At 41.5% G+C, this 23,995-nt stretch overlaps 5 protein-coding genes and 1 long non-coding RNA gene across 6 annotated transcripts; 5 read left to right on the top strand and 1 right to left on the bottom strand.

Moving 5' to 3' along the window:
- The first annotated feature begins 1,979 nt into the window (after window positions 1–1,979).
- On the top strand, window positions 1,980–3,227 carry LOC145704365 (poly [ADP-ribose] polymerase 2-like). The gene is made up of 4 exons (XM_081781815.1): window positions 1,980–2,052; window positions 2,112–2,507; window positions 2,549–2,755; window positions 2,796–3,227. Exons 1-4 carry the CDS (start codon window positions 2,024–2,026, stop codon window positions 3,019–3,021), a joined length of 858 nt encoding a protein of 285 aa, XP_081637941.1. The 5' UTR covers window positions 1,980–2,023; the 3' UTR covers window positions 3,022–3,227.
- A 70-nt stretch (window positions 3,228–3,297) lies between these two features.
- On the top strand, window positions 3,298–4,206 carry LOC145704756 (uncharacterized). The gene is made up of 3 exons (XR_014134494.1): window positions 3,298–3,394; window positions 3,441–4,066; window positions 4,108–4,206. It is a non-coding gene; the product is annotated as an uncharacterized LOC145704756 (long non-coding RNA).
- Window positions 4,207–4,907: 701 nt separating this feature from the next.
- Window positions 4,908–8,497, top strand: LOC145701995 (transient receptor potential cation channel subfamily M member 8-like). Its single transcript, XM_081779208.1, has 5 exons — window positions 4,908–5,546; window positions 5,588–6,966; window positions 7,009–7,291; window positions 7,335–7,618; window positions 7,661–8,497. Exons 1-5 carry the CDS (start codon window positions 5,132–5,134, stop codon window positions 8,033–8,035), a joined length of 2,736 nt encoding a protein of 911 aa, XP_081635334.1. The 5' UTR covers window positions 4,908–5,131; the 3' UTR covers window positions 8,036–8,497.
- A 6,531-nt stretch (window positions 8,498–15,028) lies between these two features.
- Window positions 15,029–18,304, top strand: LOC145702297 (uncharacterized). The gene is made up of 6 exons (XM_081779516.1): window positions 15,029–15,209; window positions 15,263–15,348; window positions 15,396–15,571; window positions 15,616–15,939; window positions 17,021–17,162; window positions 17,866–18,304. Exons 1-6 carry the CDS (start codon window positions 15,206–15,208, stop codon window positions 18,301–18,303), a joined length of 1,170 nt encoding a protein of 389 aa, XP_081635642.1. The 5' UTR covers window positions 15,029–15,205; the 3' UTR covers window position 18,304.
- Window positions 18,305–19,137: 833 nt separating this feature from the next.
- LOC145701994 (transmembrane protein 65-like) lies at window positions 19,138–23,931 on the bottom strand. The gene is made up of 7 exons (XM_081779207.1): window positions 23,747–23,931; window positions 19,809–19,924; window positions 19,653–19,771; window positions 19,531–19,607; window positions 19,373–19,487; window positions 19,251–19,312; window positions 19,138–19,196 (listed from the first exon to the last, which is right to left on the bottom strand). The coding sequence occupies exons 1-7, from the start codon at window positions 23,841–23,843 to the stop codon at window positions 19,138–19,140; spliced, it is 645 nt and encodes a 214-aa protein (XP_081635333.1). The 5' UTR covers window positions 23,844–23,931.
- On the top strand, window positions 20,044–23,771 carry LOC145702925 (uncharacterized). Its single transcript, XM_081780220.1, has 11 exons — window positions 20,044–20,621; window positions 20,845–21,262; window positions 21,307–22,087; window positions 22,129–22,194; window positions 22,240–22,443; window positions 22,490–22,720; window positions 22,762–22,963; window positions 23,014–23,074; window positions 23,114–23,324; window positions 23,365–23,448; window positions 23,490–23,771. The coding sequence occupies exons 1-11, from the start codon at window positions 20,198–20,200 to the stop codon at window positions 23,649–23,651; spliced, it is 2,844 nt and encodes a 947-aa protein (XP_081636346.1). The 5' UTR covers window positions 20,044–20,197; the 3' UTR covers window positions 23,652–23,771.
- Window positions 23,932–23,995: the final 64 nt, after the last annotated feature.

The following is a 23,995-nucleotide window of genomic DNA, read 5'->3' as shown; positions in this document are numbered from 1 at the left end:
GATTCCTTATCCATCAAGACTGTCAAAGGTCGGTCAATTATTGACCTTTACCCAATCTATCCATTAATAATATTTGTTGTCCCGGAGAGAGAGAGAGAGAGAGGAAGAGAGTCTCAGTCTAAGTAGTGGGCATTTTTACGCTCATGAGAAGCTAGAAACTGGCCTGCAGCGTGCTGAATCGACACTATTCTGATATTTGCTGTCAGGTGACTCACAACGGCTAAATGCAATTATCGATATTAGAGAAATTGGCTCATTACTTACCCGCCTTTTAACTTGACACTGTTTTTGAAGGCGTTTTTCAGACAGAGAAAAAGTTGACCAAAAGGTAAATTAAATTTCTTCGATAAATAAAATGCAAAGACGCAAAATTAGCGATTCGAGATAGAAAAAAAAACTTTCTCACAGCTCGTTTCATTGACGTGTATCTTTCATTTCGTTTCTTTCTTTTCTTTGATCTCTTTGATAATCCCAAGCACTCTTGTCTTGACCTTGAATTACCTAACAGTTGTTTTTCGACTCCTTTATTAGAATCTACTCATGCCAAGCCAAACAAATTATCGTTATTGATTTCCCATTATTTCCTCTTCTTCCTCTGAGTTATTCTGAAAAATAACAGAGAGAGGAGTTCGAATTCTTGGCGTTAATAAAGATATCACGGTAGCTCGTAAACTTACACCCGGTAATTAACCGTTACGCATATGCACATGTCATTAGTAAATTACCCGATTGTTGACGCGATAAGGCAATCAATCGGCCAGCAGGCGCCATTTTCCATTAACTTCTTCATTTCAGTATCGAAATCAAAATCACAGCTGGTGGGGCTCCTGGCGCCACAGCGCGGATGCGAATAAGATAAAAACGCGAAAATTTCTCCTCGAAGCAGATCACTCGCTCAAATCAACAAATAACAAAGAAAAATTTCTTTTACGACAAAAAAATAACGAAAGAGAACATGCCTTCCATCGCCATCACCACCGAAGTCCTCCAGCTCAAACTCGCCCTCGCCAAAGAACAAGAGAAATCAAAGAACTTGGCCCAAGAACTCAACGATGTAAAGAAAGATCTATCAAACGAAATCTTCCTTCTTCAAGAAACCATCGAAATGCAACGCTCCGTCATTTCTGAATTAGAAAAACGATCGTCTCTCAATTCTAGTGCTTCGGAAATCATCATGGAAACGTCTCAGGTGGAAAGTCATTTTGAAGAGAGCCTCAGTGAAGATATTTGGGAATTCTGCGAGAGCACTAGAGTCGAAGGAGTTGAAAATGAAGGATTCAAGATGGTCTTCGCGCTAAGCCAGGAAGTCGACGAGCTGAAGGATGAGTTAGTGGTCAATGAAGAAAAACTCAACGACTTCCGAGCCGAAATTGCGACCCTTACTGAAAATCTCCGATCTGAGAAGTCACAAAAGATCGCACTCGACAGAAACAACATTCGACTCATCTCCGACAACGAGGAAATCAAGGAAGAGAACCGCCAGCTGCGCCAGACAAAATCCACTTTGGAAAGCAAACTCCAGCGGATCAACATTGAACTGGCTTCTCAAAAGATCAAGAACGAAACCCTCGCTGCCAAATTGGAAGAGTGCACCAACTCGCTCAAAGAAACGAAGGATCACTTCAAGTGGTTGAAGATTCTCTCTCAGTATGTTGTTATTTGCTGATTCTAAAACACCTCTAGTTGATATCTACTGTTTTGTATATTTATATTCTTTGCCAGTTCACTTGCTTTCTTTCACAGAATAAAATTATGATAAGAAACCTTCACTTTATGGTCTCAATTATTTTGATAAATTTGGCAGGTTAACCTGAGCTTAATTTGCAGGTCAATAAAAATGATAAAGCTTTGAATTTGAACTTGAAAAAAGGAGGAGTCACTGGAGTTGATTCATTGTTTTAATATCATGTTCGGCGTTTACGCATTTTCCCTTCTTCTGGTATGAACTGAATCAAATATTTGCCCGTCTTACTCAGCACTTTCCATCTGCGAAAAATAATTTGCCTTTCCTACTGCGGGCGAAATGCGCTTCGACGAGAGAGAATGTACTGGGTTCCGGGTTGAAACTTGAGCGTTCGTTGGTTTCTTGAGAAAGTCTAACCCAGGTAAAGATGGCTTGATTGCGAGCATAGATGCCCAAGATATCACCGACCTGGAGAGCGACATGAACCTCTTTTTTGCAGTCAACCTTGTGACAAGTGTTGTCCTGAATGTGGGCAGCAATTAAATTGCCATCGAGCTTGTGGCGATTGTGATGGCTGTGGCCCGTGTCAAGCTTTTGTAGAGAAAGAATATGATTGTGGACATTCGGCTCATTTTCCATGCAACTTTCAAATCAATCTGAAGGAGTGCGAGGCTTGTGAGGATGAACGGATACAAAACTCAAATAATACGGTTGACAAAGGGGCTCCTGGATTTATTCAGAAGAACTACAGGGTCTTTATAGGGAAAGAGGGGCGTAGAGGCCACATTGCCTATGATTTGACACTAGTCAAAAATGACATCAAGTGAGAAAATAATTATAAATATAAACTTAATTTGTTTTTAGTACAGCCGCGAATATTTGCACCTTCATGCAACTCTTGAAGCACAAAGATCATGAAAAATACATGGTTTGGGAGCGAACTTCCTCGATTGACAATATGCAGGATTCAATGGAGCCAGGGAAAGAATTTGACTCCATAGGCCAGGCAAAGTACTACTGGGGGCGGAGATTCAAGAGTAAAACTGGAAATATTTGGGCAAATTACCCAAAGTAAGTCCAAGAGGAAAATCGTGTTTCAGAGCAAGTTAAGATTCGACTTCATGGATGGAAAGTTCACAGTCATCACCAGAAACCACGAAATTGAAGACAAAGTTGATGACAACTTGAGAGAAGAGCTTGAACCGAAAGTAAATGATTTGATGAAAATGATTTGCGATCAGAATATGCTACAGCAGGCTGCAAATGACATAGCATTGGACACCCAAAAGGTTGCCCTTGGATATCTAAGCGAAGATCAGGAAAGGCTTGAAAATTAGTAGTTCTGAACCTAATTAATAGAAAGGACTCCATTTTGTGAGCTTTCATGAGATAAAAAATGGCGAACGGGACTTGAAACAGATAGAAAATCTTCTTCAATCTAGGAATAGACGCACCGAAGGCGACCTCCAACGAATAAGCAGCAGGTACTACAGCCAGATCCCGCATATGTTTGGAAAAGGAAACTTCGCTCCAATTATTGATAATCAAGGACATGCTCAAAATTATTTAATTGGTTGCTTTCAATCAAAATCGTTCGTTTATTGAGCTCGTAAAAGCAAAATTACAGAAAGAATATGAGTTCATAGAGGCTCTAAGACAGATAAATATTGCTGCAACGCTGACAAATAAAGGGCCCTCGAATGTTACACCGTAAGCTTACTTTGAAATAATTTTCTTGTGAATTCTTCTAATTAAGAGAAGCTCGCGCGTATATGAATCTCAATGCAAAGCTTGAAAATGTCCCGAACAACCATGCTGATTTTCAATTCGTCCAACAACTGGTGACAGACACGCACGGGAGAGTGAAAAAATATCAATTGAATGTCATTTTTGTTATGAGATTTTTCACCTAATGAAAGATCTACTCATAATTCTTACACATTAGAGCTCCTCGATCTCTACAGAGTAGCACGAAAGGGCGAGCGGGAAAAGTATGCTAAAAGCATTGGAAATGATATTCTTGGTTGGCACGGATGCCCAGGTGCTGCTGTCGCAAGTATCTTGAAGACAGGCCTTAGAATCGCACCAAACGGCGTTGCAAATGGAAAGGCATATGGCCAGGGTCTTTATTTTGCCGACTGTTCTTCCAAATCAGCGAATTATACAAAAGCATCAAACAGGGACAACATCAAAGTCCTGTTTCTGTGCAAAGTCGCTCTCGGCAACGAGAAAGTTTTGTACAGAAACGATGAGCAACTACCTGCTACTCTGGGAAATCATAATTCAGTGAAGGCCCTTGGAAAACTTATCCCTTCAACAACTAAGAGTCATTTTGGTTGCACCGTTCCATGTGGCAATTTAGTCAATAATCCTGATCAAAAAGTAAAAGCAATATATAGTTGTTGTTTTTAATAATGATTTAGCTTTACCAAGGTGGTGGGTTTATTCTTCAATACAACGAATACATCGTTTACGAAACCTCTCAAGTAGAGATCATTTATGCAGCAAAGCTCAAATTTAATTTTAACTGACATAAAATAAATTTTTTCACTCTCATGAAAGGAATCGCAATGTTCAGAGTCTTTATCGAGTTGAAAGAAAGGGTGAGAGGGCCAGCTTCAATAACGCACTTGGAAACAACACACTTCTTGTTCATGGATCAAGAATTTGCAACATCGCTGGAATTTTGAAAAATGGTCTTCTCATCTCCAAAGCTAACTGTGGATTGTTTGGGCGTGGAATTTACTTTGCGGATTGCATAGGAAAATCAGCTGGATACACTGATAAGACATTTTTCTTGTGTAAAGTCGCTCTTGGTAACCAGATGCAAGTCCGGAATAGTGATAAAACACTACATGATAAAATTGGTAATCGTTTGCCATTCATCTTTTTCTATAAATAATTCAAGGGAATTATGGCTCAGTAAAAGCAATCGGTCAGACTTATCCAAGCAGAACCGAAACTCGGCATAACTGTACTGTGTACACAGGACCCACGACTCGAAACGGCAATGCTCAAATGGGATACAACGAGTATATTGTCTACAAGCAGCATCAAGTAGAACTCGTTTACCTTTTCGTGCTCTCATGAAATGTGTGATTACATTAACAATAAACTGAATTATTTATCATGTTACATTTATGATCTGGTCAGAATATAATTTCATGGTAATTTCCAGGATCGATCCATAAAATAGAGGACTTAGCCTTTTACTACCTCCGCGATGAGGAATACCGATAAAAATAACGACATCTGCTCCGACCTTTAATACGAGACAAAGGAGCGCATTACCAAAATCACTCTGCTAGAACGAGGTTGAACCCTGCGGCTTTTCACCCCTTTTTGTCAATTTTGCGAGGAAACTTATGCCAGAAGAAATATCAATATCTTAAAATGAGCAAAATTGAGGCATCAACTTGAAAGAAAAATACTAAAGAGAAAATAAAAATGAAAGTCGGCTCAGTTAATGACCAGTTAGGGCAACCTGTCGCATGCGTAGTCGTAGAAAATGACGAAGAAATTGATGGAGAATTCTTTCGACTCTTGGATCATTGGGGACAATCATGGACAGAGGGTGTTGTATCAATCCTTGGTCCTTCTTCTTCTCAATTTACGGAAGAAATCTCAACGGACTTTTCTTGCCATCTTCAAAATTACGCGACAAAAGAGAATAAATGGATAACATCCTCCGTTCCAATTAAGAAACAACTAGCTTCGGAAGCATTTTGCTTACAAATAATAAGTAAAAGTCATTGCTCTCGAGATATTCGAAACCAAATTGATTCGTTGGTTGAATTCGAAGGAAACGCTACTGGAAGAATCTTCAAGAAGCACAGCAACGCGCTCGTTATTCTTGAAAGAGGTATGAAAGAATTATGAACGGGAGAAAACAGCTGTTTATAGAGTTCCCAAGATCTCGCCAAGATGATGCTCAATTTTTTCTCCTTGAAATTCTCCGAGAGCGAATATCTGTAGAATACGCAATCTACAATGGAAGCATCGAAACGCTCTCTTTCATCCACGAAATCGTCATGAACGCTTATGGGAAAATCGCCCTCGTTGAAGATTCTGGCGGCATCGTCACTTATTTAGAACGTTTCCTTTTCAATCGAGAACGAAGAGTGAATATGGAAGAGCGCTTTTCTTATAGAACGAGACTTCGAAACGAATCGGGTGACTTTCCAAAGATGATAATGGACCTCAAAGCTCATCAAAGCACGAATCAAAGCATCAAAATCTACCAAGACATCTCTCAATTCTTCTCCCAGCCACTCGAAAATGTCTATGACATCAGCGACCTCTGCAAACAGTTATTCTCGTCGCCATTCTTTTACGTTTCAAAGAATCAAATTTTCAACATCTTAGAAGTTGCAATGTCGAGAAACGAAGCTGATCTTGTCGAAGAAATCTATTCGAAGTTTTCGTTCGACGATCTCGATCAGAGAGAATTCGCCTCTCCTCTGCGACTAGAAAATTTATATCTTTCACAGATGGATTCGATAAAAGAAGAATCTCTTGCTGACAAAGCAGGGCTTGATGACTACTGGGATCCAGAAAATTTCAACGAATATCTTTCCGCTCGTTTATCCCGGCTGATCGAGGACTTTGAGTCTTCCTTGATTTCAACGAATTGGAATCCTTTTGCGAATCGATATCGAAACAGAACTGGTGGCAAATACAAATCTGCATCAAAAGGGCTGAAAGAGAGCTTTGAATTTCATGATCCAGAAGAACGACTTTTCTGTTGGGCGTTGCTCTTTGAGTATTGGGACTTGGCGAATGTTATTTGGCTCAGGAGTAAATATGGTATCGGAATGGCGCTTCTTGGGGCGAATTTTCTAAGAGGAGCTGCTGCTCTGAAAAGACGAGACATAAATGCTTCTGAAAGACTCGAAGAATTCGCCAAGTACTACGAAGACATCGCCATTGAAGCATATCGAGAGATTCCAAAAGGCCCGAATATCGGAGAACAAGACCTCTCTCCTCAGCTCATGCTCGTTACAGCAAATGATCGAACCGGAAACATGACAATGCTCAAACTGGCTTATGCCGGAAAATGCGTCAATTTCATTGCTCAAGTGGGTGTTCAGGAGTTTTTGTCGAACATATGGCGAGGAAAATTTGCTCTGAAACAGAAGCTGCGAAGTATCGCGCTTTGCATATTTTTCTTCTGGTTGCCTTTTCTTCCTTCCCTTTTACTGAAATTCGAGGGGAAAAAGAAGAATTGCCACTGGTTCAAAAAATGGATCCACACGATGAGAGCACCATTCACAGTTTTCTGGGTGAGTTTATTTTATTACTAGTTTTTGTTAATTTCGTTTTAGATGAACATTGTTACATATTTCGCCTATATTATCCTCTTCGCTACATTTCTTCTCCGTTCATTCTGCATAATTCCCACTTGGCTCGACTGGCTGCTCATTGCTTGGACAGTCACACTTTTTGTAGAAGAGATCCGTCAAATGGTCGTCGCAAATGACAGTCTTCAAAGAGGAAGATTTCAAAAATGGTGGGATGATTTGTACAATAAATTTGATGCTGCATCGGAGTTGACTTTCATTGCTGGGACGGTTTTAAAACTTACTGCGCCGGAGACAAAGGAATGGGGCTTTTTCATTTATTGATATCAAGGAAGAGTATTATTATAAAGCCTCCATCAAGTTCTCTGGTGAGCAACTTTGCCCGACAGAAATCACTGGACAGCTTTATGTATCGCAAGTTTGCTTTGCTTTATCATTTATGTTCATGGCGTATCGTTCTCTGATTATGTTCGATGTTTCGCGAGATCTTGGACCGAAAGTAATTATGATCTGGAAGATGTTCTTTCAAATGTTTCAATTTCTCCTCATCATGGGAATCTTTGTTCTGACTTACGGAATTGTTCAGCAGTCACTACAATATCCAAACGAGCATCGTCTTAATTTCACCGTTCGGGTGAGTATTAACAATTTGATTTCCCTTTGAAATTTTTTATAGAATATTCTCTTTGGGCCTTACTATGGGATCTACGGCGAACTGTTTCTTGGAGAACGAACAACATACGAGTTTGAAGATCAGCCTGAAGACTGCATTCCTCCAGGATTTGACGTTGGAAATTCGACTATGCCTCGATGTCCTTCAAAAGCGGTCGTTTCGGATATCTTCCATGGCAGCTACATGGTCATTGCTAATATTTTACTTTTGAACTTACTGATTGCCTTGTTCTCATCGACTTATGCAGCTATTGATGAAAATTCTATTCGAATCTGGAAGTACTCGAGATATCAGACGGTCAAGAACAACTATTTTCGACCGATTTTCCCACCACCCTTTATTTTCTTCAGGAATGGATCAGAAAACTCTTTATCGTGAAGCAACTGACGTTTTCAAATAAGAATTTTTTTATCCTCGATAAAGCCACGTTCACAATATCTTCAACTACTGCAAAAGCGGCTTTCAAGTCAGCAACGATAACTCGAAATTTCGGTACCACGACTGGAGCAACATTGATCCTAAAATGCCTGCGATCCTTGACGATATAGAAGCACAGCAGACCAAAGCGCACATCCATGGGCTAAAGAGTTTCAAGCGCCAAGAAATCGATGGTCCTCTGACGAAGACCTTTTTTGAGAAAGAAATTCGCAATCGACTGGATACGATGGAAGTTGTGCTAAAGAAAACTATTCGAAATATGTCTTCATCAAACGAATGAGTATTTTGTAAATAAAACAGTTGTAAATAGAGAATTAATCGTTTATCACCAAAAATCGAAAGCTCATAAACAAGTCAATCAATGACAGAATTTGAAGCATAAAAGCAGAGAGAATATTTCTAAAATCAGGCATTCGATGACTACTCGGAACTGTCAGCACAAGTCCTGCCATTGTAGTGTACAGCTTCAGGATGCTCCAGAACAACGAGTTTGACCTAAGAAAATTTTTCCTGTCTCTTTTACACTTTTACCTTTTATAAAGAGCAATCGTCATGAAACAAGACAGAGTAAAGAACATTGCTGGCAAGAAATTCCTTGTTCTAACCGCGCTGTTGCTATTGAAATTTTTGATGAAGTTTTCTGTCCAGAAGATGGCGGGAATAAGTTCAGCGCCGGAAAATATCAATCGCAGTACCCAACAAGCCGTTTTCATGACATAACAAGCCTCAGATAGAATCGACACATTTCCATACGAGTGCCAAAGTTTCTTTGTTTTGAGAACATCGTAGAGCAAATATGAAATGAGGATCGTTCCAGCAGGCAAGGCAATGATGATGATTCGTTTAATGTCGGCGAGGAGGAAGATCAAGTTGACGGAGAATGTCACATGATTGCGCAAAAGGAACATTTGGGCATATTCATACTTGAATAAAATCACCATATCGAGAAAAATATTTGTAAGTGACAGGCCCATTATTGCAGAGAGTAGACTCTTCGGTAAAAATGATGATATTCCAGCGGTCAAGGAAGCCAGCCCGAGCAGAAGAGTCGATAGAACGGAAAAAGAAAATAACGCCAGCTCAAATTCGTTGTCTCCATGTTTTAGTGATAAGTTTCTCTCGCGAAGAAGCTGAATATCTCCAGACTAGAAAAATCAATAAACTCAAATAAAGAGAAAATATTTAACCTGAACTGGAATAGAAATTGTTCCAATAGCTAAATGAGCGGTGCCAAAGAAGCATAAAATTTCTCTCAATCTATTTTTCGAAAATTCGAAAATCATGTCAACTTTGTTTTATTACAAATTTTTCGAAAAAGGAAAGACATTGCGCGTGGAGTTCGCACCTGTGGCTGCGAATCAAGTTCATTTGTGCCAAAGTTGAAATTAACGAAGAGAATCTTGAATCACACGAGAAGTTAGTTCAGTTTTTGGAGATAATTCAATAGCTGCGGTGGCTAAATTCAAACTGCGATAAGAAGCGAAGACTGAAATTAATCGCTCTTACGCGTGCAGATAGTCACACAAGAGCCGCGTTATTTTGTCAACATCGGGTCCAAAAGAGCTTCCCGCTTCTGTTCCACTGGTTTCAATAAAGGCAACTCAAGATGCAGCTTCTTTGCGTACTTTCTCACACACTTTTTGAAACAATCAATTTTTTTTTTGTTCAATTACAAGAATAATTTTAACCGGAAGTTTTTAAACTGACTGATAAGGAAGAATCTTGTCAACACTTCAACTGTTGCATGAATTCTTATTTTCGCCAAAATATAGAGCCAGATAAATCTGCGCGAAATTCATCCTCTTGAAAAATTATTGCTCGCGATGAGCAGCGGTTAATTGTTTGGTTTGACTGAGGAAGATACTGATCTGCGTTGAGCAGGCTCGGTCGTCCGGCGGAACGCTGCGCACACGCGCGGGTCGAGGCAGGGTTCCGCGACTTGCTCATCTAACTGATACCGGTGGCCAGTTGATAAGCTTGGTTCGGTTCTATTGGTTTTAAAGCGTAAGTGAACCAAAGTCGAAAGCAAAAACGCGTGACCCCAATTTAAAGAAGCAATGTTCTGAGCTTGTTGATCAAAGAGAGCCCGCATCAACTGAAAAATCGAATTGATATGATCATGTTGTCGAACAAGAATGTAATTTTCGGAATCAGGGAGTGGCACGAGCAGGAGCGGAGCTACCGGCCCGCGTGCGCGTATGTTTTGGATTTAATTAATTATGGTCTCAGAGCAGTGCCCAGATAGGCACTTGGTGGTCGCCGAGTGTGCAGCTTTTGGAGAATCGAACTCGGGCACCATAATCGCCATTTGCGGCCAAATAATTTCAAATTTGGTGAAAAGGATGTCGACCAGGCGCGACCATCTACTTTGCGGTTTCCTGTCTCGATCTCGCAAATACCACCCAACACCTTCGAAAATTTTCATTGCGAGATGCAGTTTTACATTAATTCCGGAATAGTGACCCAGTTACGTCTAGCTAATTGATTGCTCGTTAGCTTGGGAACATGAAAATCTACGTAGTCTCGGATGGGTGCGATTCTAGTGCTGTTCGCGGAGATGATACCGCCCCGTGCCGTCTTTGGTCAAGGATCCTACGCTCTAATCCCTATTTTTGTCAAAATAATCCATCACAGCGGCGCATGCAGCACGCTGCCGGAGCACGATAAGACGCGAATCACAAAAGAAAGGCGAAAAAGTGAAAAAGTAGAAAGTCGCGAAAGCGGTGGCGGATTGCGCGCGGCTCCCTGTAAAGCAGTTCCGGATTTTACATTTTGGAGATTCAGCGAACTTTCGCCCTTTTGCATTTTAGAAGTACGGGCGGAGAAATGAAAGGGGAGAAGTGTGGATTTCCATATTCTCATTCGTGCAAGCCGTTTACGAAAAGAGCAAATTAGTGCGCTAGAAATTCGCGTAATGTCTGATTTCGTCAAAAAATGATAGTGGAGGGCGAGGGTGCGAGCGAACAAAACCGCGAAATCGAGGCCAGGTGCGCGATTCTGATGCTCTCGCCAAATCGCCCAAGAAAACTAAAAATTAACCAACACTGGTCATTATCGCAAAATAACATCCCAATGGCAGATGGGCATGAACAACTTTATATAACCAGCAGAGACAAAATACTTGACTAATCTGCGCTAGAATGGAACTGTTTGTGGTCATCAGATTTCCAAAACTGCTCAGTATAAGATTTAAAAGGGGTTAGGAAACAGCTAGAATTCCTGAGAAGACAGTATTGGTAGCTTCTTCGTCGACAATGACTAGCGAAAAACACTTTGCCAAAATTGGTTTTACGAAGTCTACCCCCTAAATCAATTCTGAAAGAGAGCATGCCAGAAAGTAAAGCACGCAGAAGTTGGTTAACCCAAAACCATAAAAACAAAAGATCATCTCGCCCGGTTGACACTCACGAGGAGGCTACTCGTATTAGGGTTATTCTGGTCGCAAGTAATATTTTGCCCCTGACGCCAAATCGAGAATCTGACTTTTCTTCCCAAAAACAATTTCTTCCGAGAAGCGAGCAAATTCAATCGAAGCATAAACTTTTTACGCCATAGAACATTTCTTCCCTGTGCAAGTTTGCGTGTGTATTTTGGGTTGTCGAGTCTGCTTCAGCAGTGAGTCGCAGCTTCGTACCTCGTACATTGCGGAAAATAACTTTTTCCGGGCTGGGGGTTTGGCCAGGTGTGCGGCCTGGCGCAGCAGAAAAGTGACGCGCACTCATTTCATCAAGGTCGACACTTTGGTCTTAATAAACTAGGTTACACTTTTACAGTAGCAATTTACATCTGACAGTGGGACTCCGACCCTGCTGCAACATGCTGATTGTTTACGTGATGGCCTTGACCGTTTTCTTTTGATTTCATTCTGAGCAAGCAAAGACACTCATCCAAAGCAAATTATTTGATGAATTCTTGCCGTGTTAGTGCAACAAGTCAATATTACATTACTTTGAAATTGCATTTGCAATAGTGGACTTACTTCTTTTTCAATGAGCCGGAATGGTGATGTTTATAAAATGAATCGAGAATATGAGTGGAATTTCCTTCAGCAACGAAAATAAGAAGATTAAAATGAATGCAATATAAGCTCTATATGCTAGCCTGAACGTACGCGACTCACTTCTACTAATAAACACATAATTGACTGAAAACTTTTGTAATATAATTTTTTTCAACTGCGACGTCGATGTAAAATGCTGCAATACTGATTGTTGAAATAATGGCTTTTTAGATAAAAGTTATTTAGCGCGATTGAAACTTTCCAACTTTTAAATAGTTTGAGATGAGGGTGAAGAGTCAATATTAGACGATGTGTCATGTGATCGAGTTTTTGACGATTTTTCGGGTGCGGAGAGCGAATAAAATTAGGTGACCTAGGTGAGAATATTATTATGAAGATGAAGCAGAACTATTGCACAAATAAGACAGGAGAAGTCCGAGTAAATTATTGAAAAAATGAAGACGTAAAGTTCTCTCTGTTTGTGTTTTTATTGAATAAAATTCTTACTTCAATAAAAAATAAATTCCAACGAGAAAGTCGCCTTTGATGGGTAAGTAAATATATGGGCGCATATGTTTGAGAGCTACTTGACGAAAGTAAACTTGCAGAAAAGAGAAATTTATTATGCAATTTTGAAAACTTTTATAAAATAAAACTAAAAAATCAGCGAAGCATGTTGAATGGCAAATGGAGATTGTAAAGACTCAAATGTCAATAAAATTGCAACCCGCAAATTTTGCTGTTATTAATAATTACTACTTTAATTGAATAAAAACTTGTAGAATAAAAAATGTCTTGAAATGTTGTGTCAATAGAAGAGTAGAGCGAAAATTCGCCTTGAAACGCAAAGATTTGCATCGCCAGCAACTGCAGGTCAACCTTAGGTCAGCGGTGGCCCTGAGTCTGGAGAAATTCCGCCTTGGCGTAGATTTTTCTCGCTGTTGTTGAAACAGAACAGTGGATGAGCTCGCACGTGCTCCGGGTTTTGGGTTCGAGCAGTTGATGACCCTGCTCGAGTCGTCAGTTCTGATGGCGAATCGGCAGTTGAAGAATCGGCATTCCTCGAAAAGTTGATTTTATTATCGTAATTATGAGTGAACGGCTGAGAGCAACGCTTGGAGATGTTTACACCAAACTGAAACAATTGTTACGATACAAACATAACTCGCCTATACCACCACGTTCATCGCACTTAAAATTTATTAACACGAGTAATACGAGTAATAAGTGAAAATGTTCAATACGCAAGATCAAACAGTATACCACTGCAACTGCAGGAGAGAATATGAGTGTCACTAAATAAACGGGAAAATCTCCTACTAAACGACTTTAACCAATAACGCTGCCAACGAATTTCCTTATGAAAGATTCAAGCGTTATTTTTCGCATGTTCGAAAAAATGTAGGAAGCTGAAGATGAAGGCGATGATCCGATACAAATGGCCGTTTCAAGGGCGATATGCTAATCGAATCGGCCGATAACATATGTCAATATATTTAGCCCTAAACCCACACAACCTCTTTGAAAATCAAGAAGCATTTGTTCATAAAACGCCTTGATGATGTTCCTTAGAAAGTCTTCTGAAATTTACACTGGTGTCTATTAGGTTTGTTGGTACTATTTTTAGTATTATCTATCGGCTGCTGTGTATACAAAGTTGTGTCAGTTTTGTTTTGTATCAACCCGTTCGGCGCAAATTCTGAAAATATCAACCTCTCTGATTCGGAAAGGCCCAGGAATTGGCCAAAATGTCACCATACGCACCAAGTTCACGCCAATTTAGACAACCGCCTGGTTTTAATTTTCAACCGCGGTCATTACTTTCATCTTTTAAAGGCGTACAATCAATTCTAGTATTTTGGAATGTCAATAAAAATAGAGAAAATCCGTTATTCTTCAAAAAACTTCCCTTATTTTCGTTTTCATTTTGTATGAATTGCATTTGATGAAGTCAGAAAGTGCATTTTCGTGAAACAACGCCAAAGTATTGGTGCATAATCTGGGCTGTCTGAATTAACACGTTGCGGGTATTTACTGCTATCAGGGGCGGCCTGCTGCATTGTTAACATATAAACATTATGAACAGGTAATTCCCACCCTTGAATTTATATAACGTTATGAAAACAAATAGGCGCAAGTGTGTCAAAAATGTTATGAATATAGCGCTAAGCTGTTTAAGCATCAACGAATTGAATGAGATAGACTCTGACGTCCAGTTGAACAACACTCAGCCCAAAACAAAAATCTCCTCGTTTAATAATCATTATCCGAGCCCACTTGTTCAATTTATGATTGACACTTCTATGGTCATACGAGCCACGCAACAGCACAATGAGGCTATTTTTTCCTTCCAAAAGCGCGTGTCTCTGCAAAACCATTATGAGATGCCTGGAGAATACTTTCCTTATTTCAAAGTAAAACCTTACGAGTAGACAAAATGTTATTATCAAGAACTCAAATTTATTTCAGAGATCATAAGTGTATGTTTTGCTAAAAATTTTTACAATTTCTACTATTGATCTCAGCGATACATAAACATTATCAATCGCCTGATTATCATTGATTCCCTCTATTAACCAACAACGACTCTATTGGCTAAATGTTTTACGCATTCACATTTATGAACGCTCGATAAACGATAATATAAAGCTATATGACAGTTGTCATCACATGCAGCAGCTTATTCGAGTGATTCGTGGTTTGGATTTGTTGACAAATTGTCAGTTCCTATTTCCCATTCGACTTCCCTTCTGCTATCTTCACACTTGCCTGACCCCTTCCCCAGGTGCCTCCAAACAACCAGAGCCCAGACCCAGAAAGGCCGCGCGCACTAGTCGTGAAAAAAACGAAGCGCAGCGCCACTCGGCGGCGCTCCCCTGCGTCACGCAGCAGCGCCAGAGCTGGACTCTTAGCCTCTCCCCGTCTCTCGAAGCCATAACAAGTTCTCTCTCTCCTCCACCAGAATATCCTTCTAGTTGAGTTTACGACAAAACAAAAACGACGTCGAGCTCCTCCAAAATATAAATATAGACAGTTACGGCCAAGCCAAAACAGAGACTTTGAGGAATATAAACAACTCCAAAAAACAGATAAATACCACACATTACATTATGGGTAAGCAACTCGCCCCTCCAGAGATCATCAGAGATTCATAAAAACCCTTTCAGACGCGCAAGCACAAGACCTCGCCCCAGTCAACCTTTCCAACCCTAGCGAGCTCGGCTACCAACCGGCGCACTCGAGAGGCTACCAGGTAATTGAGAGATTCGCTGTGAAAAGAGATTGACATTTTCACCCAAGGACACGTACAATTACCAGCTATGGCCTTCCATGGCCGGCGCCAGTGCTGCTGGTCACTCTGCCTACCAAAGCCCTTATGGTCAGAGTCCTTATGGACAAGCGGCCCAGGGACAGGCGCAACTTGCTGCGCAACGTGGGATACTTGGTGCTCCTCCGCCATCTTTCGGACCCTCGAGGTACAGTTGTCTCATCACCTGTCAATATCTAAAAATAGTTCTAGTGATCTCTCCTGGCTTTCTCTCCAAAATCAGGCTGAGCTGTTCAAACTCGTCCGACCACCATATTCCTACTCTGCCTTGATCGCAATGAGCATCCAGAACTCCCCGGAAAAGCGACTGACTCTTGCACAGATTTACCAATACGTCGCTGACAACTTTCCATTCTACAAGCGCTCGAAAGCTGGCTGGCAAAACTCAATCCGCCACAACTTGAGCTTGAACGACTGCTTCAGAAAAGTGCCCAGAGACGAGAATGATCCAGGAAAAGGAAACTACTGGCAACTCGATCAAAACTGCGAAAAGATGTTTGACAACGGCAACTTTCGGTAAGTCGAGTAAAATTGTTATTTTATGAAAAATAAGAGTTTTTTTCTCAAACTCGAATATTTTATAAATATGTGCGTCGCCCAAGAAAGCTCAGCATTATTTTGTCATCTTGTCGAACAAAGCCCATATAGATATATTTTTGGCATTTCTTTCCGATTTTGCTCGTCTGTTTTCAGTAAACTCCCGGGCTAACTTTTCTTAATTTGGCCAAAATTGAATATATTATTCAATTTTGCAAAACTTGCATGTGCCAAAACAACTTCGAATTTCATTATTTCAAACGAGCTTATCAAATAAACCTCATTTTATTTCTCGATTTTTTGAATGCAAAGTCCGAAAATTTTTCTCGGAACAAGCGGCGCGTGCCGATATCAAATCTACGAGCTGATAAAACTGCCGGATAATCGTCCATCAATTCGGGGCTTTGTTTGGCAGAAATCCCGGGTCGGGGGATTTTCATCTCGCGTTAGAATTCCCAGTCAGGCTTGAGCCGCCTTCGTTCCATTCTCCCAGTATGTTTATGGTAACGCAAGGCTGCCATTTTGCCCAATTGTGAATTTCGAATGTACCATTTAGATCAATCAAAAGGGCCGGGCGCGCGCAAGCCCAAAACAGTCACGTGTTTGAGCGACCGACCGATTCCTAATGCTCACTGCATATCACCTATTTTCCAGCCTATATATCTAACCGATTTGGTATGCTCTTTGTCCTTTTCTTCCGAGGCTTTGAAGACTCCCAAATTTTGAAATTTCGTGGGCCACTTTGCTCATGAGAAAATAAAACGATAGGTGGGAGTAGCGGTAAATTTATCACTGAGAGGATGTTTAGTGTGTGATATGATTTTCGATAAGCTGGGCGAGGATGAGTTCCAATTGTGACGGGCACCTACAGCGCTGCCCATCGAGCCCTCTCCTCTTATCCGTCCAATTTTTTATTTTGGAAATAACACCGCCGGAGTGTCTTTCCTGCAGAGGGCATGCACTAGAACCGCGCTTAATTTCTACTCACCTCAGCAAAGGGCACTTCTCATTACCAATCATCAACAGATGTGATCGACTTCCATTAACAAATTGATTTTAGACGACGCAGAAAGCGGCGAGACGCTGATAAGAATGCTGACCGACCTGCCGATTTCAACTTGCCTTCGATTCCTCACCAAACGCCAGTGAACAATGATGACCTTCCTCCAACAACGACTTCGTCAGCTTTGTCATCGAGATCGGTAAGCAATCTTTTTTACTCGAAAAAGGGTGCGGGAAGGATTCCAAAAGGTACGAAAGTACTTGTAATGTACTGCCGAAGGGAGCAAAATTGGCTTCATTCGGATAATCTTCAAACGCTCAGGGCGGCGCTCGGGTCTGCCTAAGAGATGTTTGGGCAACAGAGGAGGGATGGTGATGCAATCACCAGGCCAGTGCAGCTGAGCCGAATAAACCAAAAGGCGCCGCCGATTCATGGCTTAAAAACACCTATCCGAAGGATTAGCCGCCTAGAGCAACATCTAAAAGATAGGAAAAGGATTCTAGCGACTTAGAAATGGTTTACTTGGGTTGAAGATTCCCTGAATTTAAAACATAAAAAATTAAGATGTTCGCCCTTTTTTCTTGTTCGTGTTTGACGATCTAAAAGTACCAGGGCCTCTCTTGTCGAACAATAGTAATGTTTTCAATGTTTCCACTACTTGTTTCACGATCTCGAAACACTAGTATGTCATCTCGATAAGGCAGGTTATGATTTTTTGGGAGAAGATTCCCCAAACTTCCGCCCGGCATGTGGAGGTCACCGAAGCGCTCATCCTCTTCGCTTTTTTCAATCTTGGGCATTCCAATCTTTTTTCGGATGTTTTGAGATCATCGACAAACATGGCAGTAAATTTCTACCTTATCAAAGTTTCACTCGAATTATTTCCTAACAATCTCCTTTAGAATTTGGACAGTTCGATTTCTCCTCAACCAACTGGGCTACCAACCGAATCAAGTTCGCCTGAACTAGCGTTGAAATCGCTTCCCGCCGATTCTCCACCTCCCGTTCATTCGACAAGCTTGGATCAGCTCCCTGGTGGAAGCTCTGCTGAACCTGTGAACAAAGTTTCATTGAACCTGTCCCCGATTGGCGCTTCCTCCGGAGCCTCGTCCGACTCAGCTCCGTCAGTTTTGTCAATCCCCGCGGCGCCCACTGGTCCCGTCACCGCCGCCGTCGCCGCCTCGCTGACCTCGCAGGCCTCGCCCCAAGTGCAGGACTACAGCCAGTACTACAGCGCGTTCTACAGCCACGATCCGAACAACTACCACTTCGCGAATCCGCACTTCTCCGTCTCGAGCCTCATCCAAAAGCCGGCACAGATCGCTGGCTACCCAAAATAAAGGAGGCGCCAGCGCATTTTATTCACGCTTATGCGTCTTGCACTCTATCTCAAACCAGCTCTTATTCCTTCATGGTGCCTAATCGAGAAACCTAAAACTGCGTTATTCTTTCTCCGTGCCTTACCCTTTTCATCCCGCGTCCTCTTTTTGTACAGAATTTGCTATTCTCACGAAAGTTAACCTCAAGAACAAACTTTTTCGCCAAAACAAACATTTTGCCCAAAAATTATATTTTTAGCTATTTTGAAATCAAAAATTATACTGTTTGAAAAAGACAATACTCAAGCATGTTGTGAATAAATAATACTATTTAAAATAACTCAGAGTGCTTTTTTGGGTGTAAGACAAACCGCAACCTTTCACGATAGAGCCACAGGATTGGGAGAGGGACTCCTCGAGTTATCGGACAATAAAATCAGCTTGGAGAAAATATCATGGTCGAGGGAGCGGTGGAGTCTGTGGTCGATGCGTTAGAGTTGCTCCAGAATGTTAGTGCTCGCTCAGAAGGATACTGTATCCTGGATACAGTTTTTTAGAACAGGATTCGAAGATCAGAGCAAGATGTACTCACATTATACAAATTTTGCGTTAATTTCGAAGCCAACTCTGAAAGGGCAAGAGGCGAGCGCGTCAATCCGATAAGGGGGACCTTTCAAGCTCGGCAGGAAATCAAATTATCACTGAAACAACCAAATCAACGTTACTGCTCAGGAACGATCATCCACTCGCACTTCAACATTCTCAGGATAAAGAAATTATGAGAACGAAACTTCACTAATTTTATTAGATCACAAAAAGAGTAGAAAGAGGTAGTTGCTTTTTTTGGCAAAAATCTTATTGGAAAGGAGCAGTGGCTAATGGTGGATCTTCTGGTCGATTGTATTTGCCCGTATCTTGAAAGTTTCAGCATTTTTTCTTCATAAAAAATATTCAAGAAATAAATTTACGATTTTGAAACTTTCCTAAGAACAAAAGCGGGCACATTCCAATGATACAGCCGACAATGATGCTAGTAAATGATATTTTTATTGCAATTCTTTCCGACTCTGAAATTCAGAGAAATACATACCCGACCATCTGACCACCGGTTTTGGCGTATCTTGCTTCATGAGAATCTTCTTCTTGCGCCGTAAACACTGGCTTTGGCAAGCCCATTCTATCAGCCAGAAGTTCAATGTAACCACCTGAATGAAACTATCACCCTGAAAAGTTAATTTTCGAGATCACCGGTAACGATGCCAATAGTGTCAGAAAGTGTGTTTCCTAATCCAGCAGCGGCCAGAACAGAAATGTGAAAGTACGTCCTCAAGAATTCATGATGAAAACTGACAACAACGAAGAAACCATACCCGAAGTAACTCTCGATCGCGTCGCCAGCAATCAACATGATGAAATTATCCAAAAATCCAAATCCCACGAAAGGCACGGCGTTGTGAATAAAGCACTTGCGGAGTTCAGCTCTTGGTGGCTTAAAAGAATACAACTAACTCAAGAAAAAGTCGTACTTTGACGTTGAAATGGATGTTGTTTCGCGCGAGTTCTTCCTCGTGTTCGCGGCGCAATCTTCGCAGCTCGTGTTCAACTGCTGATCGGGTGTCTGCGTCCATTCCAAGACAATGTTCTGAAGCAAGAATTTTACTGAGACATTCTAGTTCCGCCTCCCATAATATCTTTTCTAGACATTTTATCTGTGAATATTCTCGTTCAGACAAAGAGATCCGCTGTCTAAAGGTCCTCAACTGCTCAAAAACTGCAATTTTTCTTCATAAAAACATCAAAATAGAGAGTAAATCTAACGATCAACGAACTGAGCCAAACTCAGCGACGACCAACACCACCTGCAAGTCTAATTTTCCCCAAAAAACCGTCAAACAGACGCAAATCGAAGTAGAGAATGCCAAAAATTAAGAATTTTCGCCAAAAGAACTTTGCCAGAATCCAAGGGGTGGCGCATTTGAACCCAATGGATTTGATCGATTCTAGCAGTCCTGAAGATGACACGACCTTCCACGCGAAAATCAAGGGAAAGTACAACATTCAAAAAGTACCAGGAGCTCATGTCCCCATCCCTGCTTCTTCTGTGAAGAAAGATGCAAACTCTAATCCCACAAAGAGAAACTCATCTTTCCAAGCTGGCTACGAGACGAGTTTTCAAGGAAAAAGAGAGCCAGAATCACTAGAATCAGACGACTGGGGTGTTCTAGAAACGCCCGCCGGTCTAGAAACGCCCGGATTGCTCAAAAGCGCCGATTCCGACTCGAGCCAAGAATCATTCGCAGAGAAAAAGATGAGACCGATTTCCTCAACTCCCATTCCTCCTGATGACAGGGCCAGTTCCTCAAATTTTTTAGCTTCGGTAGGTTGAGTCACTTTTTCCTCGGCCAATCGCGGTGCCTCGAAAATCACGGACAGTCGCTGTCCTTCGCAGAAGTCTACTTTATTATAAAAATTGATAAGTAGAGATGAGAGACTTTGACGGAGACTTTGGCCGAAAGAAAGCTCAAGAACTTAAAATTACAATTTTCCCATCATGCGAGGAACTTGGATCAAGAGTTGTTTCGAAAGAGTCGCCAAAGCCGAAAGAGCCCGTGTCCGAAGCATCTCAATATTCGGACGATGACGACTGGCAATTCAAGCCAAAAGAGTCTCAGAACTCAACCAAGAGTTCAGAGAAAATCTCGCTCATTGATGCCATTTCCGCGCTGGAAAAAAGGTTCGACACAATTTGTGTTACCGAGAAGCCAAAGTTACAGTCAGAAGAATCCGAAGAGCCCGAATCTGAAGAATCGAAAGAGTCTTCAGAAGAGCTTCCCAATTCAGAATCTGAAAAATCAGCTAAAGAGATAAGTTCCGAGACATCTGAGGAAGTTTGGATCGAGAAGCCGTCCGAGTCATCGTCGTACGATGTCGTTGTCAGGGATATCCAGGATATCTTGAACCTCAAGAACTTAGAAATCAGGTAAACTTATGAAAATCAATGATGGACTAAAGTTCTTTTAATAGACCAGAAGCCACACCTGCAGAATCAGATGCGTCCTTCGGCCCCCAACTCCCCCCAAACTTCGACCCTCCAACCAGCCCGTTGAGCATTGAGGAAGGAGTCGAGATTCATTTTCCTGTTCCCGTTGGCCGTCAAAAAAGCTCATCGGAAGAGACTTCGGAGAGCTCGAAAGATTTATCCAAGAATCAAGAATCGCCGCACGACCTGTTGGACCAGAGCAGCGGAAACATTTCGAAAGAAAGTTTTTCTTTTGTGGACGAAACACGTGACAAGGAGCTTGACTTGGGCATTGATGCAAGGATGGAAAACGCTTCGTACTGGAGTGAACCTAGGAGTGAAAAGGAGCAAGTAAAGGTTCGAACTGACGAGGAGAATTCCGACGTTGAAATCAACGGCGATGGGGTCGATTGCGAGTGGACCGATTATGAAGATGAAATTTGCAAAAAGGATGAGCTTGGCAGTGAATCGTCTGAATTATCTGAGCCAGAATCAATCGAGAAGATTTACGGTGAGGAAATAGAACCTGACTGGAAGAGAGATCTTCAAAAAAGGGTGGAAGAATCAAGAAGAAATGACATGGAACGGAAAAATGAAAAGAAGGCACAATCTCCTGCTGAAACTAAAACAACGAAGAAAGTTGAAGAAATCAAGAAGGTAGTTGTGGAAGAAGACGAGGATATTTTCCCTTCGCGAACAAAAATGATGATCCGAGCGCACTTGATCTCTACTAAAGGAGCCACTGCCTGGCAACTTCGGGGCTTTCTTGAGAGTAACATGGGAATGGTAAGATTTTATCTATTTCTAATGCTGATTGAATTCTTTAGCGATGCGGAACTGTTGAAAAATTCGAGAGAGACCTTATGCTCTGCCCAGATCTCGTCAGTGTAAAGGTTAAACCCAACCCATAAATCTTCCCATAAACAGCTTCTTTTTAGGGGCTGAATCCGAAAGGGGATAAAGTCTGGGTAGCCCAAGCTTCGGAAAGTACGTCGCACATAGCTCAACTAGTTGGAAAGTCAAAAGCCGAAAAAAGCACGAAGAAGAAGATGCTTTCAAAAGTCGTCAAGCCTCCGCCGAAATTCTCCCCTGTAATAAGCAAGCCTGTCCCGAAATCTGCTGATACTAAGTTTTCATTCAAGGTTAGTACTTTCTCCTGCCGCTTCTTTTAAAGCTTTTTTCATTTAGAAAAATAAAGCCAAATACTCGAACTACAAGAGTTTCAAGCCACAAAACGGTCAGAAGCAAAAGCTGGAGAAATTTGACGTTGACGATGAAATCGACGACGACAAGAGGAAAGTCACCTTGACTTCAAAATCAAGGAAGAAGGAAACTCGACCCAAGACTTTCTATTCCGAGGACAGTGACGATTCCTGGGATGGAAACAATAATGAACAAAACTTGAAATGGCCCAGTCAGGTAAGAAGCATCCTCCTCTCACGATTTTAATTTTTTTGCAGGAGAAGAAACCCGAGTTTCAGGGCGGTCATTCCAATCAGGAGAAATATGATCGCGCACGAACTGCTTTTGGCAATTCAAGCAACAACTGGCCCGCGAAGAAAAACTGGAAAGATGCTCCAACTTCGAAGCCGAAGTATCCTGAAAATGAGGATAAAAATTCGGTGAAGTCGAAAAAACCGGAAGCGTCTGCTGCAGCCGAAAGTAAGAACTACGAGAAAAAAGTAAAAGAGAACCTATCTCAATGAATTAAGATGATGATTCTCTTGTTGAAACGGCGCGAAATGTCACCAGCGCTGTAACAGACCACCTCAAGTAAGTCCCTTTCTGTCGCCTTTACCAACGACTTTCCAGGGAGCATCTTTTCGAAGAGTGTTTTTTCAACGGAGGGACGATCCATTACGAGGAGCTACGCCAAAGCGTCAACGAAAAATTCTGCAGGCCGCCCTTTTGTTTTGAAAAAGCGACGAGCTACAAGTTCTTCCAGATCCTTGGCTTATATTCCAAAGACTTTCTTGTCGACGGAAATTATGTCGTTTTGCTCAACCCAGATGGAACACGAATGGTAAGTTATTTTTATGTCAACTCAAGTTCTTATTGTTTAGAAAAACACCCTTGATGATGGCTGTGGACGATGCTCAGATACGCTCGATTCTTTCCGAGAAGACATGGAAGAAATGAGAAAATCGGTAGGACCAATAACTTCAATAAATATGACCACCTGTTTTAGATCAAAAACTTCTCGTCTGACATCTTCATGAGACTCAGTCAACAACATTATCATATGGCAACCGCCGGAGGAGGAATCCCGCCAGGAATGGTCGCCGTCTCGACTCCTGGAAGCCCGTCAACATTCGCCCGAGGCGGCTACGTTTTTCATCCCGTACCGTAACTGCTTATTCAAAGTTAACTTTGCACTGCCTTCTCTTTAGCCCGATTTTAGGCTAATCCATTTTATTTAAAATTTATTAAATATTTATCTCTTACCTTCAACATTGTCAATCTTGACTGGTTTCAGCTGACTCAGGGTCGTTACCAAGCATCTCTCTCTCGTCAGGTTCCGCAAAACGAGCGTTGTTCTCATCTTGGCTTTCTTATAGAAAAAGAAGCAGAAAAAAAGGTTTTATTACAATTGGTTTTTGGGGCCTTTGGCCTCTTTTGCTCGTAAACGAATCGATCAGTCTCTAGGGGCGAGTTTTAAAAGTTATCGAAATCAAATTGACGCCCTTGAAAAGC

This window comes from Oikopleura dioica, chromosome PAR (assembly GCF_907165135.1).
Source record: "Oikopleura dioica chromosome PAR, OKI2018_I68_1.0, whole genome shotgun sequence".
NCBI classification, from domain to species: domain Eukaryota; kingdom Metazoa; phylum Chordata; class Appendicularia; order Copelata; family Oikopleuridae; genus Oikopleura; species Oikopleura dioica.
The sequence above is the reverse complement of the archived record's forward strand: the minus strand, read 5'-3'. Positions and strand labels throughout refer to the sequence as shown.